The sequence below is a fragment of the Schistocerca gregaria genome, chromosome 5 (assembly GCF_023897955.1).
Source record: "Schistocerca gregaria isolate iqSchGreg1 chromosome 5, iqSchGreg1.2, whole genome shotgun sequence".
In the NCBI taxonomy this organism is placed as follows: domain Eukaryota; kingdom Metazoa; phylum Arthropoda; class Insecta; order Orthoptera; family Acrididae; genus Schistocerca; species Schistocerca gregaria.
The window spans coordinates 370,008,652-370,022,907 of record NC_064924.1 but is presented as its reverse complement, the minus strand read 5'-3'; the positions used below and the strand labels follow the sequence as shown (position 1 = coordinate 370,022,907).

At 49.6% G+C, this 14,256-nt stretch overlaps 1 protein-coding gene across 1 annotated transcript; it reads right to left on the bottom strand.

Annotated features, from left to right (window-relative positions):
- Positions 1-422: 422 nt before the first annotated feature.
- LOC126273345 (nucleolar protein dao-5-like) lies at positions 423-2,090 on the bottom strand. Its single transcript, XM_049976892.1, has 2 exons — positions 1,442-2,090; positions 423-1,066 (listed from the first exon to the last, which is right to left on the bottom strand). The coding sequence occupies exons 1-2, from the start codon at positions 2,088-2,090 to the stop codon at positions 423-425; spliced, it is 1,293 nt and encodes a 430-aa protein (XP_049832849.1).
- Positions 2,091-14,256: the final 12,166 nt, after the last annotated feature.

Sequence of the window (14,256 nt, the reverse complement as noted above, 5' to 3'; positions counted from 1 at the left end):
AGTTCCAGGAGACATGTTTACTATTGAAGTCCCCGGCGACGAACACCTGCCCCCTCAAGGAGAGCAGAGCATCGACGTCAGCAGGGTCCAGTGGACGATACGGCGGCCGATAGGCAGCGACGAACGTGATGGCGCCCGCCGAGGTGTGAACGACGACACCAGTGGCCTCCAGGGTTGCCAGTGGTGGAAGGTGTATCACGTGATGACGAATGCCATTGCGGACGTAAATGGCTGTCCCACCACCCGCCGTCAGTCGATCGGTTCGATAGCTGGAGTAGTTGGCCGCCCTGACGTCGATCCCAGGCTTCAGGTGGGTTTCGTTGATAAGGCAGACGTCGACGGCTTCATCTCGAAGAAATTGGCGAAGTTCACCAGCTTGAGTGCGGACGCCGTTGGCATTCCACGCGACGACCGTGAGCGTTCTAACGCTGCCCATGGTGCAGCTGGTGAGTGTTGACAGCGTTCGGGGCCGAAGAGGCCAGCGGCACTGCAGCGGTGAGTTGCTGCGACAGGGCTTCAATCAGTTTCGTAGCACTGGTCACCCAGGCAGTGAGCTGCGCGACGAGGTTGGCCAGATCAGCGGTGGAGGCAGCCGGCGCGGCCCCGTCGCTGGAAGGGGGAGGCGTGGCTGACTCGCTGTGAGAGTCCACCTGGGGCTGCTCGACTGACGGTGCTGAGCGCTGGGTACCCACGGGGCGCCGACCCCCGCGCAGGCGATTGGCGGGGCGCGATCTGGCCGACGGCCCGGGAGAGGCAGTACCCGGGTCCGCCACTAGCAGCTGAGGTGGAAGCGCAGGAGCCTCAGGTATCGGCGCGGCATCGGACGCGGCAGGAGCAGGAGCAGCCGACGCAGCCAGGACGGCGGAGGGCGCCCCTGACGTTGCCGCCGCGAAAGAGACGCCGGGCCGTCTCGTTGCTGGCTTCTTCGGATGTGGCGCTGGTGTTTGGCCACGTTGGCGAGCGATGGCACGCTTCCACACCTCGCACCCACGATAGCTGGCCACGTGAGCACCGCCACAGAGAGCACAAGTCGGCTTCTCAGTGGGCGGACGGGGGCACGCACTTCCTGCGTGGGCGCCGGCGCATTTAACACATCTGTCCGGCATAGAGCAGTGGCGCGCGACGTGTTTGATCCCCTGGCAGCGAAAGCACTGCACAGGGCCTCTCCTGGAGCGAAGATCTTCGGTCTGAACCGGAACGTCGGCGACCCGCGTCAGTTGGTATAGTTTGCGGTTCTCCACGGTGTCGGAGCAGACGACCAGGAAGAGCGGCATATCATCGCGCGATTTAGGCGACTTCATCTTCACGACTGCCCGTATGTAGAAGCCCAGGTCAGCGAGTTCGCGATGCAGGTGATCGGCTTCCATGTTGAATGGGAGGTCCCGGATGACAATCTTCAAGACTTTGTCAGGTGCGGAAGCGTGGGTACAGAACGGGATACCACGCTCTGACGCCTCCTGAGTGACCCGGCGATAGTCGTCAGCAGTGCGGAGTGTGACCCTGTACAGGTCTCGTCCGGCAGGCTTCACAGTATACACGGCCGTTGTCCAGCTGCGCAACAACTTCTGCAGTTCCCCATAGGGCGGCCTAAACTGGAGGACCACTGGCGGGAGATGGGAGTCTTTCTTTGGCGCAGGATCGCGCGGCAGCTGGACCGGCGCGTCAGCGAGCGCGTCGAATGAATTGGCGACGGCAGTTGGAAGCGTCGTCAATGATTGCATGCGTCTTGCAGTGCGCCGGGCCGGGACAAAACCATCAGCGTCAGGGGCGAAATCTTGCTTGGCCCTCTTCTCGATCGGCGAGCTGCGAACAGCGGACGTCGCGGCTGTTGCCCTCCTCTTCTGTTTCCCACTTCGTCCGCGTGGCTGAGGGGCGGTGGAGCTCTCATCTTCAGAATCGGGGAGCGGAACAGACAGCGCTGTCTTCAAAGTTTCCGGAGCTGTGTCCACCAAATCCATAACCATAGCACTGGTCGTCATAAGTGGGGGGCCAGATGGGGCCGCCGACGGCGCAAGCGCGGCCGGACGGCGATTTGCCACACCCTTCGCGTCGCTAGTAAGCGCAGGTACATTCTTCTCGCGGCTGCACATCTCAGCGACTCGTCTGCCCTTTTGGGGTTCGGTTGCGGCGGCGGCCAATTTAAATACCCTCCGCCGTCCGCGCCCCGCGCCACGGTCGCGCGGTGGAACAGATTGCGACGGCGTCTGAGATGACGTCGGTGTGATGGCTCTGTCCGCCGTGGTCGTCACAACTATGCGTTTGCTCGATTTACTCTTGATTTACCCAATCGCTGGTTCCCAAGCCTTGCTAAGATTATAGCCACAATCACGGTTTATGAGGTCGCCATTGGTGCGAATTTCGATGGCCTCTCTAACAACGCTGTCCCAGTATCTCGACGTCTGTACCAGAATCGTCGTGCGGTCATACTCCATAGCGTGATTTTCCGACAAACAATGTTCAGCGACCGCCGACTTGCTCGGATACATCAGTCGAGTGTGCCTCTGGTGTTCACGGCATCGATCCTCGACGATAAGCATCGTCTGACCAATGTACGACTTGCCACATTGACACGGAATCCGGTACACGCCGGCCTTCCTCAAACCGAAGTCATCTTTGGCGCCCCCCACCAGTGCACGAGTTTTATTCGGAGGACAAAACACAGTTCTGACACGGTGTTTCTTCAGAATGCGGGCGATTTTCCCCGAGAGTGCGCCTGTGTATGGAATAAATGCAGTGCCTACCTCCTCCCTCGTGACTACACCCATCTCAACAGGTTGTGCTGCAGTGGTTGGGCGGAGAGCACGTTGAATCTGCCACTCTGAGTACCCATTTTTTCGAAATACAGTTCTATGATGTTCCAATTCCTGGGGTAGACTTTCTGCGTCAGAGATAGTGCGCGCCCTATGTACTACAGTGGAGTAGAAGACATCACAGATTATCAAATATTGCTAATGAATGACAGTAACTGCCGGGAGTATTTCTTAGACATGTGTAACAATAGGAAGGTGCTTTGCAGAATGTTGACCAGAACTGGTCTTAACTTAAAACACTAATTTCGGAAATCCTACTGAAAAATGTAACCAGCATTACAAAGTACATAAAGAGGTCAGTTCTGTAGACGAACTGTACAGTCCGACACATGGTTTGTTTGTAGTCCAGTCCCATGTGATAATGTCTTAATTTAGTACAGCCATCATGCATGAGGGCATTACAGTGCAGCTAAATGTTCAAGAATCGGATACGCTGTTTGAAACTTTCCCAACGTAATAACTCCTTCATTGGATCAGGGAGTCACATTGGATACAGTGAAAGCTGCACAATATTTCAAAGAGAGAGCTGTTAGTTTTCTTCATGTGCTTGCCGACGTGTTGCTGCAGGGGCTCGCGAAAATATGTAATGGCTCTCTGAGAAAGCGCCGGCAATAAGGGGTGGAGCTATAACGTCATCGTAGACGAATCATAGAGCACTGCGACATCTAGTGCCCCTTACCAGAGAAACGGGCCATGGTCTTCGCAGGCGCGACGCGGCGAAATTGCTGCCGCAAATCGCAGTCCTGAGCGCGGGCGGTCAGTGTAGGTGCGGACTCCGATTCACCGTCTGTGTGGACTCGGATACGTTCATCTGTCTCGCCCCCATGACAATAATGGATTTCTCTGCACCCAATATCAAGCTCTCCGTTGTGGTGGGGCCGTCATGTACCAATTTGTTGGTAGCCCTCTCACAATACAGGGATCGCACTGCCGATGCCTGAGCTATAAACTCCCCAAATATGCCAATGGTAGATGCCTGTCTTCTTAGGGCATCAGGACTCCCAGAAACGGCCATCAAGCCAGTTGGTCTTTGCTGTGGCTTGGTGGCGCCCACGCTACACCATGGGACGAACTCAGGGCTACAGAACGGAGAGAGCCATATTCGCATCGGTTTTTAGTCTGTAGCGGAACTGATGAGACTTCTTTCTAACTACAAAGTCTCAATTTTTCGTTGAAAACTTTGAGGATAAGTTTGGAGAAGTGACAGCGCTGTCAAAGATGGGAAAAGTAGCAGTCTTGATTCAGACAGCATCCCCAGCCCAATCCTGAGCGTTACTATCCTGTGCCAAGCTGGCTGACATTCCTGTTTCCATCACTCCCCATAAAAGCCTCAACATGGTCTAGGGGATCATTTTCCATCGCGATCTCCTCTTGCAGTCTGACTACAAGCTCCGTGCCAGTTTAGAACGGCAGGGTGTTCATTTCACTGGGTGCGTTTACAGGGGACATGTCTTCCCACTGCACTTCCAGTGCAACATGTCGAGACGGCGGACATCCACTGCACCCAGATACTCCATGTGCGCCTCTCCTCACTTGAATCAACTGTGGAGAGTACCACTCGCCCATCTCGCCAGACTGCCCTGTACTCGACAAGGAACGAAAAATCATGGAGCATAAGACCTTGGAACGGTTAACTTACACAGAGGCTAAACGTAAATTTGAAAAATTACACTCCATTCGGATGACGTCAGCATATGCAGCAGCTACATCACCATGGTTGTCCCAAGTGCAAGTGGGTCTTCACTCGTTGCCATAAATACATTCGTCCCCTTGGTGGTAGGGGGCAAATCTTCCAACGTTGCTCCCAAAGCACCTACTTTGGGAGCAAGTCCCCCCCCCCCTTCCCCAAAATGCAGGGGACATCGGTCTCTCTGCTGGAGAAGCAACAGCCTCCTCCTGCCCCTCTCATACTGAAGGGGTCCCTTGCGGCCCTCCCTACAAAGGTCTCCACTAATGCCATGGCGGACACTCGCCATTGGCTTAAGGCGCCAAAAGCTGCTGGACAAAGAGCTTCACAGTCTTCCTCCATCCATGAAGCTGCTTTAGAGAAATCATCCCAGCAAGCCCCTAAAGCGAAGAGAGAGAGCAAGCAAATTAAGAAGAAGTCTGCTAAGAAACAGGACACTCTGGTGGCTCCCAACACCATCACTCCCTATCAATAATGTATCTGAGGATGTGATGGATCTTAGCATCCCCTGGGGACCTGGAACTCACTGATGCCTCATCCACCATACAGATGGCTACAAATACTCAATCAGTGGCAGCAGGTGACCCTGAGGCATAACCTGCCTCGTTGCGCGCTTCATGCCTTCCCAGCCTCACGATTATGTCATCATACAGTGAAATTGCGGTGGTTTTTTTCCATCACCTGGCTGAGCTACAGCAACTCTTAAGCCTTACACCTGCTTTCTGCATTGCCCTTCAGGAAACCTGGTTCCCGGAAATGCAGACCCCTGGTCTCCGTGGCTATAGATGACATTACAGAAACCGTAGCGACTATAATAGAGTGTCGGATAGAGTTTGCGCCTATGTCCTCAACTCAGTATGCAGTGAACCTGTGACCCTTCAAACCCCTCTTGAAGCTGTGGCTGTTAAGGTAAGGACGTTGCAGGAAATAACTGTCTGCAATGTATAACTTCCTACAGATGGTGCAGTACCCCTGAAAGCTTTGGCTGCACTGATTGATCAGTTCCCTAAACCTTTCCTACATTTAGAAGATTTTAATCCTCATAAACCCTGGTGGGGTGGCATCGTGGTTTCTGGCCTAGGCAGAGATGTCGAAAATTTACTGTCACAACTCGACCTCTGCATCTTAAATACAGTTTCTCCCACGTATTTCAGTGTGGCACATGGCACATATTCGGCCATCGATAACTCGGTTTGTAGTCCTGGCCTGCTCCCATCTATTTACTGGAGAGCACATGACGACATCTGTGGTAGTGAACATTCCCATCTTGCTGTCAATGCCCCGGAGCCAGACTGGGAAACTTTCACCTTTGCTGCCACCGTTGAATCTCCCCCACATGAGCAGGTAACTACAACGATCGTGTCTGCGGCGGAAAACGCTATCCCTCGTTCGTCAATGCGCCCCAGCGGAAGGCGGTCCCTTGGTGGACGCCGGATGTCGCTGAGGCAATTAAGGAGCGTCGACGAGCTCTAAAGCGGCATAAGTGGCACCGTTCCCTGGAGCACAGCCTTTAAACGGCTCCGTGCCTACGTCCGCCCGCTCATCATAAGACGGAAACAGGAGTGTTGGGAGAGATACATCTCGACCGTTGGGTACCATACGTCATCTTTCCAAGACTGGGAAAAGATAAATCGAGTATTTGGGTACCACACCCCAACAGTTAACGTAAGTGGCGTGTTATCTACGGAGGCACTCTTGAGTGCTGAACACTTTGCTGAGCCCTAAGCTCGCGCCCCAGTCTTTCGCACTCTCAAACGACGGATGGAAGGGAATGTCCTCTCGTTCACTACACACCACAGTGAACCCTATAACGCCACATTTACAGAGTGGGAGCCTCTTAGTGCCCTTGCACATTGCCCCAACACAGCTCCTTGGCCAGATTGGATCCACAGACAGATGATTAAACATCTTTCGTCTGTCTACAAGCGACAGTTCCTCGTAATCTGCAACCGGATCTGAGACGATTGCGTCTTTTCATCACACCAGCACACCAGTGCTCAAACCTGGCAAGAGCCCCCTTGATGTAGATACCTATCGGCCCATCAGCATCACCAACGTTTTTTGTATGCTGCTGGAACGTATGGTGTGTCGGCTGTTGGTTTTAGTCCTGGAGTCATGTGGCCTACTGGCTCTGTGCCAGTGCGGTTTCCGCCTAGGTCGCTCTACCACTGATAATCTTGTGTCCCTCGAGTCTGCCTTTTCCAGACGCCAACACCTGGTTGCCGTCTTTTTTTATTTACGAAAAGCATATGACATCACCTGGTGACGTCATATCCTTGCCGCATTATACGAGTGGAGACTTGGAGGCCCACTCCCGATTTTTATCCAGAATTTCCTGTCGCTTCGTCCTTTCCACGTCCAAGTTGGTGCTTCTCATAGTTCCCTCCATATCCAGGAGAACGGGGTCCCTCAGGGCACTGTATTTAGTGTATCTCTATTTATAGTGGCCATTGACGGTCTAGCAGCAACTGTAGTGCCGTCCGTCTAACCACACGACTTCTGCATTTCGTACTGCTGTTGCTGGACAGCGCCTACAGGGAACCATCCACAAGGCGTAGTCAAGGGTTCTCGGCCACAGCCTCCAGCTTTCGGCCGCAACGTCTGTGTTATGCACTTCTGTCGCCGTCTTACCATTCATCCGGATCAAGAACTTTACCTTAACGACGATCCATTCACCATAGTGGAGACATATTGATTCTTAGGACTGGTTTTCGAAGCCTGATTGACTTGACTTCCACACATTTGAAGTTTCAGCGGAAATGGTGGCAGCACCTCAATGCACTCCGCTGCCTGAGCAACGCCAAATGGGATGCAGATCGCTCCACGCTGCTGCAGCTCTACTGAGCCCTCATTCAATCCCGCCATGACTATTGCAGTCTGGTTTATGGGTCGGCCTCAGCGTTCCGTTTAATCGATCCAGTGCACTACTGTGACGTTGGACTAGCGACGGGAGCCCTTAGGACGAGTCCAGGGACCAGCGTCTTGGAGGAGGCGGGAACCCGCTTATGGATATCGGCATTCCAATAACCGACCTGCGTTCGTTTTTACGCCGCCAGGGTTTTCAGCTTTGAGAAAATGCATAGTCTCAGTACGCACAACAAATTACGTGCCGTTAAGGAGACTACGAATGTGTAGTAATCCTCCATGCGAGTCTCTCGCAGGGACTCTGGGGTTCTCTGCCAGCGACGCATTTGCCACGCTTGGGCGACCCGCGCCTACCCTCTGCTCCGTGAAAACGAGCCTCAGTGTCGGTGCGGCGCCCGGTTGACAGTCGCCCATATTCTGGTGCACTGTCCCAATTTGACGGCCCTGCAACGAAATCTTCGGTTGCCGGCCTCGTGGCCGCTAATTTTACCTGACAACGCCTCATTGGATGATTTAGTTTTATGTTTTATTCGTGAGGGTGGGTTTCATCATTTGATATAAGTTTTGACGCAAGTCCTTCGTCTCCCTGTGTCCTCCACCCTAGTGGTTTTAGGGTGTGGGTTTTAATGTGTTGCAGAGGAGTTGGCTTCTCCTTTTTGTTCTCATGGTCAGTCAGCCATGGTATCTGTCTGGTCGTTGTAATCTCTTCTACCTGTTTCTTGCGTTTCTGTGGTTTTCTTGTCCCCTTTTGTCACTTTAAGTGTTTGTTGCCCTTCTGCCTTTCTCTCCGTTTTCTGTTGTTAGTCGAGGTTGTTTTATTCCCACCCTTGTGGAACTGTTTTATTCGGAACAAAGGACTGATGACCTAGCATTTTCGTGCCTTCCCACCTGTTTTAAGCCAACAAACCAGACATGCTGTTTGAGACTTCCCTGACGCAATAACTGGTTCATTGATTCAAGGTCGTCGCGTCAGATAATGCTGTGAAAGCTGCACGATATTTGAACGAGACAACTGCCCGCCGTTTTCACGTGGTTGCTGACATGATGCTGTACGAATACGTGGAGGCAGACAAAATGATCTTTGTATCTCCGTAGTACGTGCTACGTCCTGTGTCAAGACAGTCTTGAGCAACAGCGGTCTTTCCTGGTTGACACAGTCTGGTGTGATATTTACCCTCAGTGCATGTCATTAAAAGGGCGACACGTCTGACCAATGTATGATTTCTCATGCTGGTAAGGGATGTTATTAGTATAGAGAATGAGTCACCTAACGATACCGCTGGATATATTTCGTAAACCACATCAAATACTGACTAACCGATTCCACAGACCGAACGTGAGGAGAGGGGCTAGTGTAATTGTTTAATACAAACCATACAAAAATGCACGGAAGTATGTTTTTAGCACAAACCGACGTTATTTTCAATGGAACCACGTTAGTTTTGTTAGCACATCTGAACATATAAACAAATACGTCATCAGTGCCTTTTGTTGCATTGTAAAATGTTAATTACATCCGGAGATATTGTAACCAAAAGTTGACGCTTGAAACATCCGACGTTCACTTGCGTATTGTAACAAACACGGGCCACGGTCGGCGAGCAGCATCTGCAGGGACATGTTTACGATGACGACCGTGTTTACGAGTGTGGCTGTAGTGCACTGTTGTGGTTTGGTCTAGCTGTGGCAGTGTCCGCATGTAGCGCTTGCTGCTATTGTTACTCTGCATTCGTCTCCGGACGTAGACCAACTGTGGTACACCGTGTTACCAGACGTCTGTAATAGTGTAGTGTTGTAGGAACTGTGACCATGGTGTATTCGAACTCTGAAAAGGCGGAGATGATACTCATCTATGGCGAGTGTCGACGAAATGCGGCTGAAGCCTGCAGGGTGTATGCAGAACGGTACCCAGACAGAGAGCATCCAACGTGCCGGACGTTTCAAAACATCTACCGCCAACTGTATGCAACAGGTATGGTCGTAGCACGCAAACGGGTCCGAAACAGGCTCGTCGCAGGAGAAGCGGGTGCAGTTGGTGTGTTAGCTGCTGTTGCCATGAACCCACACATGAGTACACGGGACAGTGCGAGAGCCGGTGGACTGAGTCAAAGTAATGTCATGCGCGTAGTGCATCGTCACCGCTTTCACCCGTTTCATGTGTCGCTACATCAGCAATTACATGGTGATGACTTTAATCATCTAGTGCAATTCTGCCAATGGGCATTAACAGAGAATGCGTTGCAGTTCTACCTGTTTACCGATGAAGCGGGTTTCACAAACCACGGGGCAGTGAATCGACGGAACATACATTATTGGTCCGTGGACAATCCTCGCTGGCTCAGACAGGTAGAGCGACAGCGACCGTGGACTGTAAATGTATGGTGCGGAATCTTTAGCGACCACCTCATTGGTCCTCACATCATTGCAGGGGCCCAAACAGCTGCAGCATACATCGCGTTTCTACAGAATGATCTGCCAATGTTGCTCTAAAATGTCCCACTGGAAACGCGTCGACGTATGTGGTATCAGCATGATGGTGCACCTGCACATTCCGCAATTAACACTAGGCTGACCCGTGACAGGATGTTCGACGGGCGTTTCATAGGACGTGAAGGCCGCATAAACTGGCCAGCCCGTTCTCCTGATCTTACACCTCTGGACTTCTTTCTGTGGGGAACGTTAAAGGAGAATGTGTACCGTGATGTTCCTACAACCCCAGAGGTTATGAAACAACGTATTGTGGCAGCCTGCGGCGACATTACACCAGATGTACTGCGGCGTGTACGACATTCATTACGCCAGAGATTGCAGTTGTGTGCAGCAAATGAAGGCCACCACATTGCACATCTATTGGCCTGACATGTAGGGACACACTCTATTCCACTCCGTAATTGAAGGCGGAAACCACATGTGTACGTGTACCTCACCCCTCATGGTAATGTACATGTGCATCAGTGAAAAAGACCAATAAAATGGTGTTAGCATGTGGACGTAATGTGCTGTTCCAGCCTCTTCTGTACCTAAGGTCCATCACCGTTCCCTTTGGATCCCAACGTAATTCGGTGCTCTCCGATACACACGATCGAACAGCGGAGGAGTGGTACTCAAGCGTCAATTTCAGGTTACAATATCTCCGGATGTAATTAACATTTTACAATGCAACAAACGCAACTGATTACGTATTTTTTTATATGTTCAGATGTGCTAAGAAAGCTAACGGGGTTCCATTTCAAAAAACGTAGGTTTGTGTTAAACAACATGCTTCCGTGCATTTTTGTATGGTTTTTATTAACCAGTTACACTAGCCCCTTTTCTCACGTTCGTTCTGTGGAATCTATTCGTCAGTATTTGATGTGGTTTACGAAATATATCCAGCGGTAATGCTAGGTGACTCACCCTGTATGTTGCCTATATCGCGTTAACAAGGGTCATAGCATGAACTATGAAGAGGCAACGATTATTTCATCTTCTTCCAAGTACTGGGACTTCATCATTAAAGAAGCAGTCGAAATACGTTATCGTAACGACCTGATTAACAGAGACGGGGGATTTCAATTCAGCCAGGCATGGGAACTTACATTGGCGGCACTAAGGCATCGTCGGCACAGATGAACGAATCCGAGTCTATACAAAGTGGGAATCAGAGTCCTCACACTTAAAATGGACACCAAAACCCTGTCCACGCGAGCGCTGGCCGGGATTTGCGGCAGCGCTTTCGCCGCGTCGCGCATGCGATGACCGTGGCCTGTTTCTCCTGCCGGGGGCGCTGGATGTCGCCGTGCTATGTGATTAATCTACGATGAGGTCATAGCTCCGCCCCTTGTTTCCTACGTTTTTTAGCGAGCCTGGAAAGTAGCAAGTCAGTAACCAGCTGAACATTACGAGCAGCTATCTCTTTGAAATATTGTGTAGCTTTCACAACAGTTTCTGAGGCGACGTCCGTGAACCAATAAAGCAGTTTACTACATCCTGAAAGTCTCAAACTGCACATCTCGTATCTCTACAGGGGGGAGATGGTCAACCGATATGTGAGATCCATAAACCCCCCAACAAGAGAAACAGACTGATGCGCTCGCTCGTATTTTTACTGAGCTGTTGAGAGCAGTAAATTCTATCGACCTTCGCAAAGTTTACTCATTATGTAGACTGCGGCCATCAAGAGGATGAGCAACGAGCAAGTGTGGCGTTGGTGAGAGAATGAATCCGTTACATAAGGCGAGCTTTAGATAGAGTCCGCTAGCAGCTTGCTTTCATTGTGTCTGAATATCTCGTCGAGTCTCTCAGCGGATTCCCGGGGGTGGATTGACAGTATTACGTTGTCGCCTTCGCACTTGACGTGACAGAAGACCTTTACGCCTCAAACTTGGAAGTTCTACGAGATACTGCCTTAGGAGCCAATCATCCCAAGAAGGTAAACTGTTTGGATGTACTATGTTTAATTTCACAGGTTATTATATTAGTGGAACTGCGAGATCGGTGTTGGAAAAAGGGACTGAATTTCGCGCCCATTCCAAACACCTTACTCAAAAAAAATTGTGTCAGTGCCATTGAACAACGTGTCTTGAAACTTCACAGTGACACTGCTTAAGAAATAGGGCGATTTCCGCACCGAGACGAAATATCAACGCTGAAGGACGATAAGCGCTCCGTTCCTTAAGAGAAGACACAGAAAAACTAGCTTCACCTGCTGACAAGAAAAACGCTACTGCTGTTTGCCTACAGCATCTTACTTCGGAAGGTGACAGATTTACTGCAGGACTCATCGTATCATTGTCTCCAGTTGGATCCAACTTATGCAGTACAAAGGAAGATACTGGCCGTCGTCAAATCCAGCCCAGTATCCTTATATCTTAAGAAGAACTTAAGCTTACAAGCGCCAGTTCTACCATGTCTTTATGGGATGCCTAAGGTACATAAGGAAGGGATTACGTTCCTTCCCATTCTGAATTGTATGCTGTATGAACAACAAACTATGATTAACAGAATCTACATATTGAGATTCTTCATCAGGTTCTTAGACAAACTCATAACCTGAGCAAGAAGTTCGACTACATCTGGTAGTTTGATAGAAATTATCTGAACCTCTCATATTGGAGATTTGTGTACTTGTGTACTGTCAGGAAAGAGGAGACGTTTGTACACATAATCAGAAAGTTCACGGTGTGAATGCCCCACTACTTCATGTGAAATGTTATGTGTTAGCTATAAGAAGTATTTCTAACTGTATTATTCTAGTACTTCTGAACTAAACGAGATAAAAGATTAGCACATGAACGATTTGCCTCCATTACTATTATTCGTAAATACATAACAAGCCATGCAGCTATGAGATAAAAATAGAAATTTTGTTTAGCATTAAGTGTTCAAAGGCATGTAAATGGTAACATTAACACTATACGTGGGCTTTGAATGACTGCATTCGTTTTAACACCTCGTCCGTTCAAAGCAAATGTTCTGCTCAGATCAACTAGGGATTTTTGTTGTTTCTTTGTGATATGCGAATTTTTGACTGAATATTCATAAGCAAATGTTAATTTTGTTCTATGATGAGACAATGTTGTTCCGGCTTACATAAGTGTTGAACACAGAGAATGCCAAGGCTCTACGATATCTGACCAGGGTCGTAAAAGGAAATTATTTCAATGAATGTAATCGTATTTCTGTAATTGGATATGGAGGTAATTTCCACAGGAAGATGTACACAGTTATTCTGTAAGTATTTTATGTGTGTTGTCTTTACTAAAATGTTATTCATCCGATGGCATGATATTAATGTTCGCATTTGTGAGTAATGAACGTAGAAAAGCTACGATCAACTCAAGTTTTAATCGTACTTTGCTTTAGCGAGTTCGTGGTAAAACATTAGGACACATATAAACTAGCACTGCGTTACGACAGGGTGGAATGTACAACCAGAACTAAACCGCTGACGGATGCGTTATGAACATTTTTGCACTTGCCTAAGATGAACTCAGCGTTCCTTTATCGTAGTGTAGAGCAGAATGATGTGAGGTGGGACGATCTTACGCACACTCTCGCACACTAAGTTGCTCAGATGGTCAATTGACGGACACACTCACTCGGTGGGGTCCCTAGCATTCTGCATTCCTCACGCCAAACCTGATTGTCGTCGTGAAGTACTGTACGTGGAGCCATTACTAGTTTGAACCAGAGCCGGCTCCAAAGCTTTTGCCGCTCCTGAAGACAGAGATTGTGATATATCCAGCAAATAACTGAGGACGTATGCTGCAAGTGCTACTCTGAGATGGAAAGGTTGGCGCAGAAAAGGAATTTGTGGTGGACCGTATCAGTATGAAACTAGTCAAGAAAAGAAAGCTGTTGAAAGAGAGCAAACTTATCTGACTTCAAACATTGTAAGAGATTACAACATTTACAACGAAGCCTAATGAATGCACTTCACGTCATGGTGAGGAAGCTTCTTCATGTTCAATTCCTGATCCCTGGACACTGTTTATACAATAGCAGCTGTCGTGTTTATTGGACAGCCTACAACAGGAATGAGAGGACCTGTGACAGAACTTTTTTTACCTAAGTGACTATTCTTCAAAGTTAACATATAAAAAATAAATTGTGTGCGGCAATTGGAATACGTTTCTAAGAACTAGAAGAAGAACAAGCTTACATCAGGCACGTAAATCAGTTCGACCATTACATCACACGTCACACGCTACTTAACTTTAGTTATAGTCCATTAACAAACTATGCAAGTGAAGAGTATTTCTCTGCAACGAAACTGCTAACTATCGGCTACTGGAAACCGGAACACGAGAGTTTACAACACCACCGTGAGCAGCGCTAGCATTACCGAATAACATTTTCTGCGGGAGACCTGTGCCAAGCAGGAGAGCTGAGTTCTGTATTGTCGGTGGTATC

Bases quoted from the DNA above. Each gene is read 5' to 3' on its own strand.
- LOC126273345 (XM_049976892.1), bottom strand. From the start codon at position 2,090: ATGTGCAGCCGCGAGAAGAATGTACCTGCGCTTACTAGCGACGCGAAG. The intron at 1,067-1,441 runs GTATCCCGTTCT...GCGCCCACGCAG, and splicing joins TCAGGAGGCGTCAGAGCGTG to GAAGTGCGTGCCCCCGTCCG.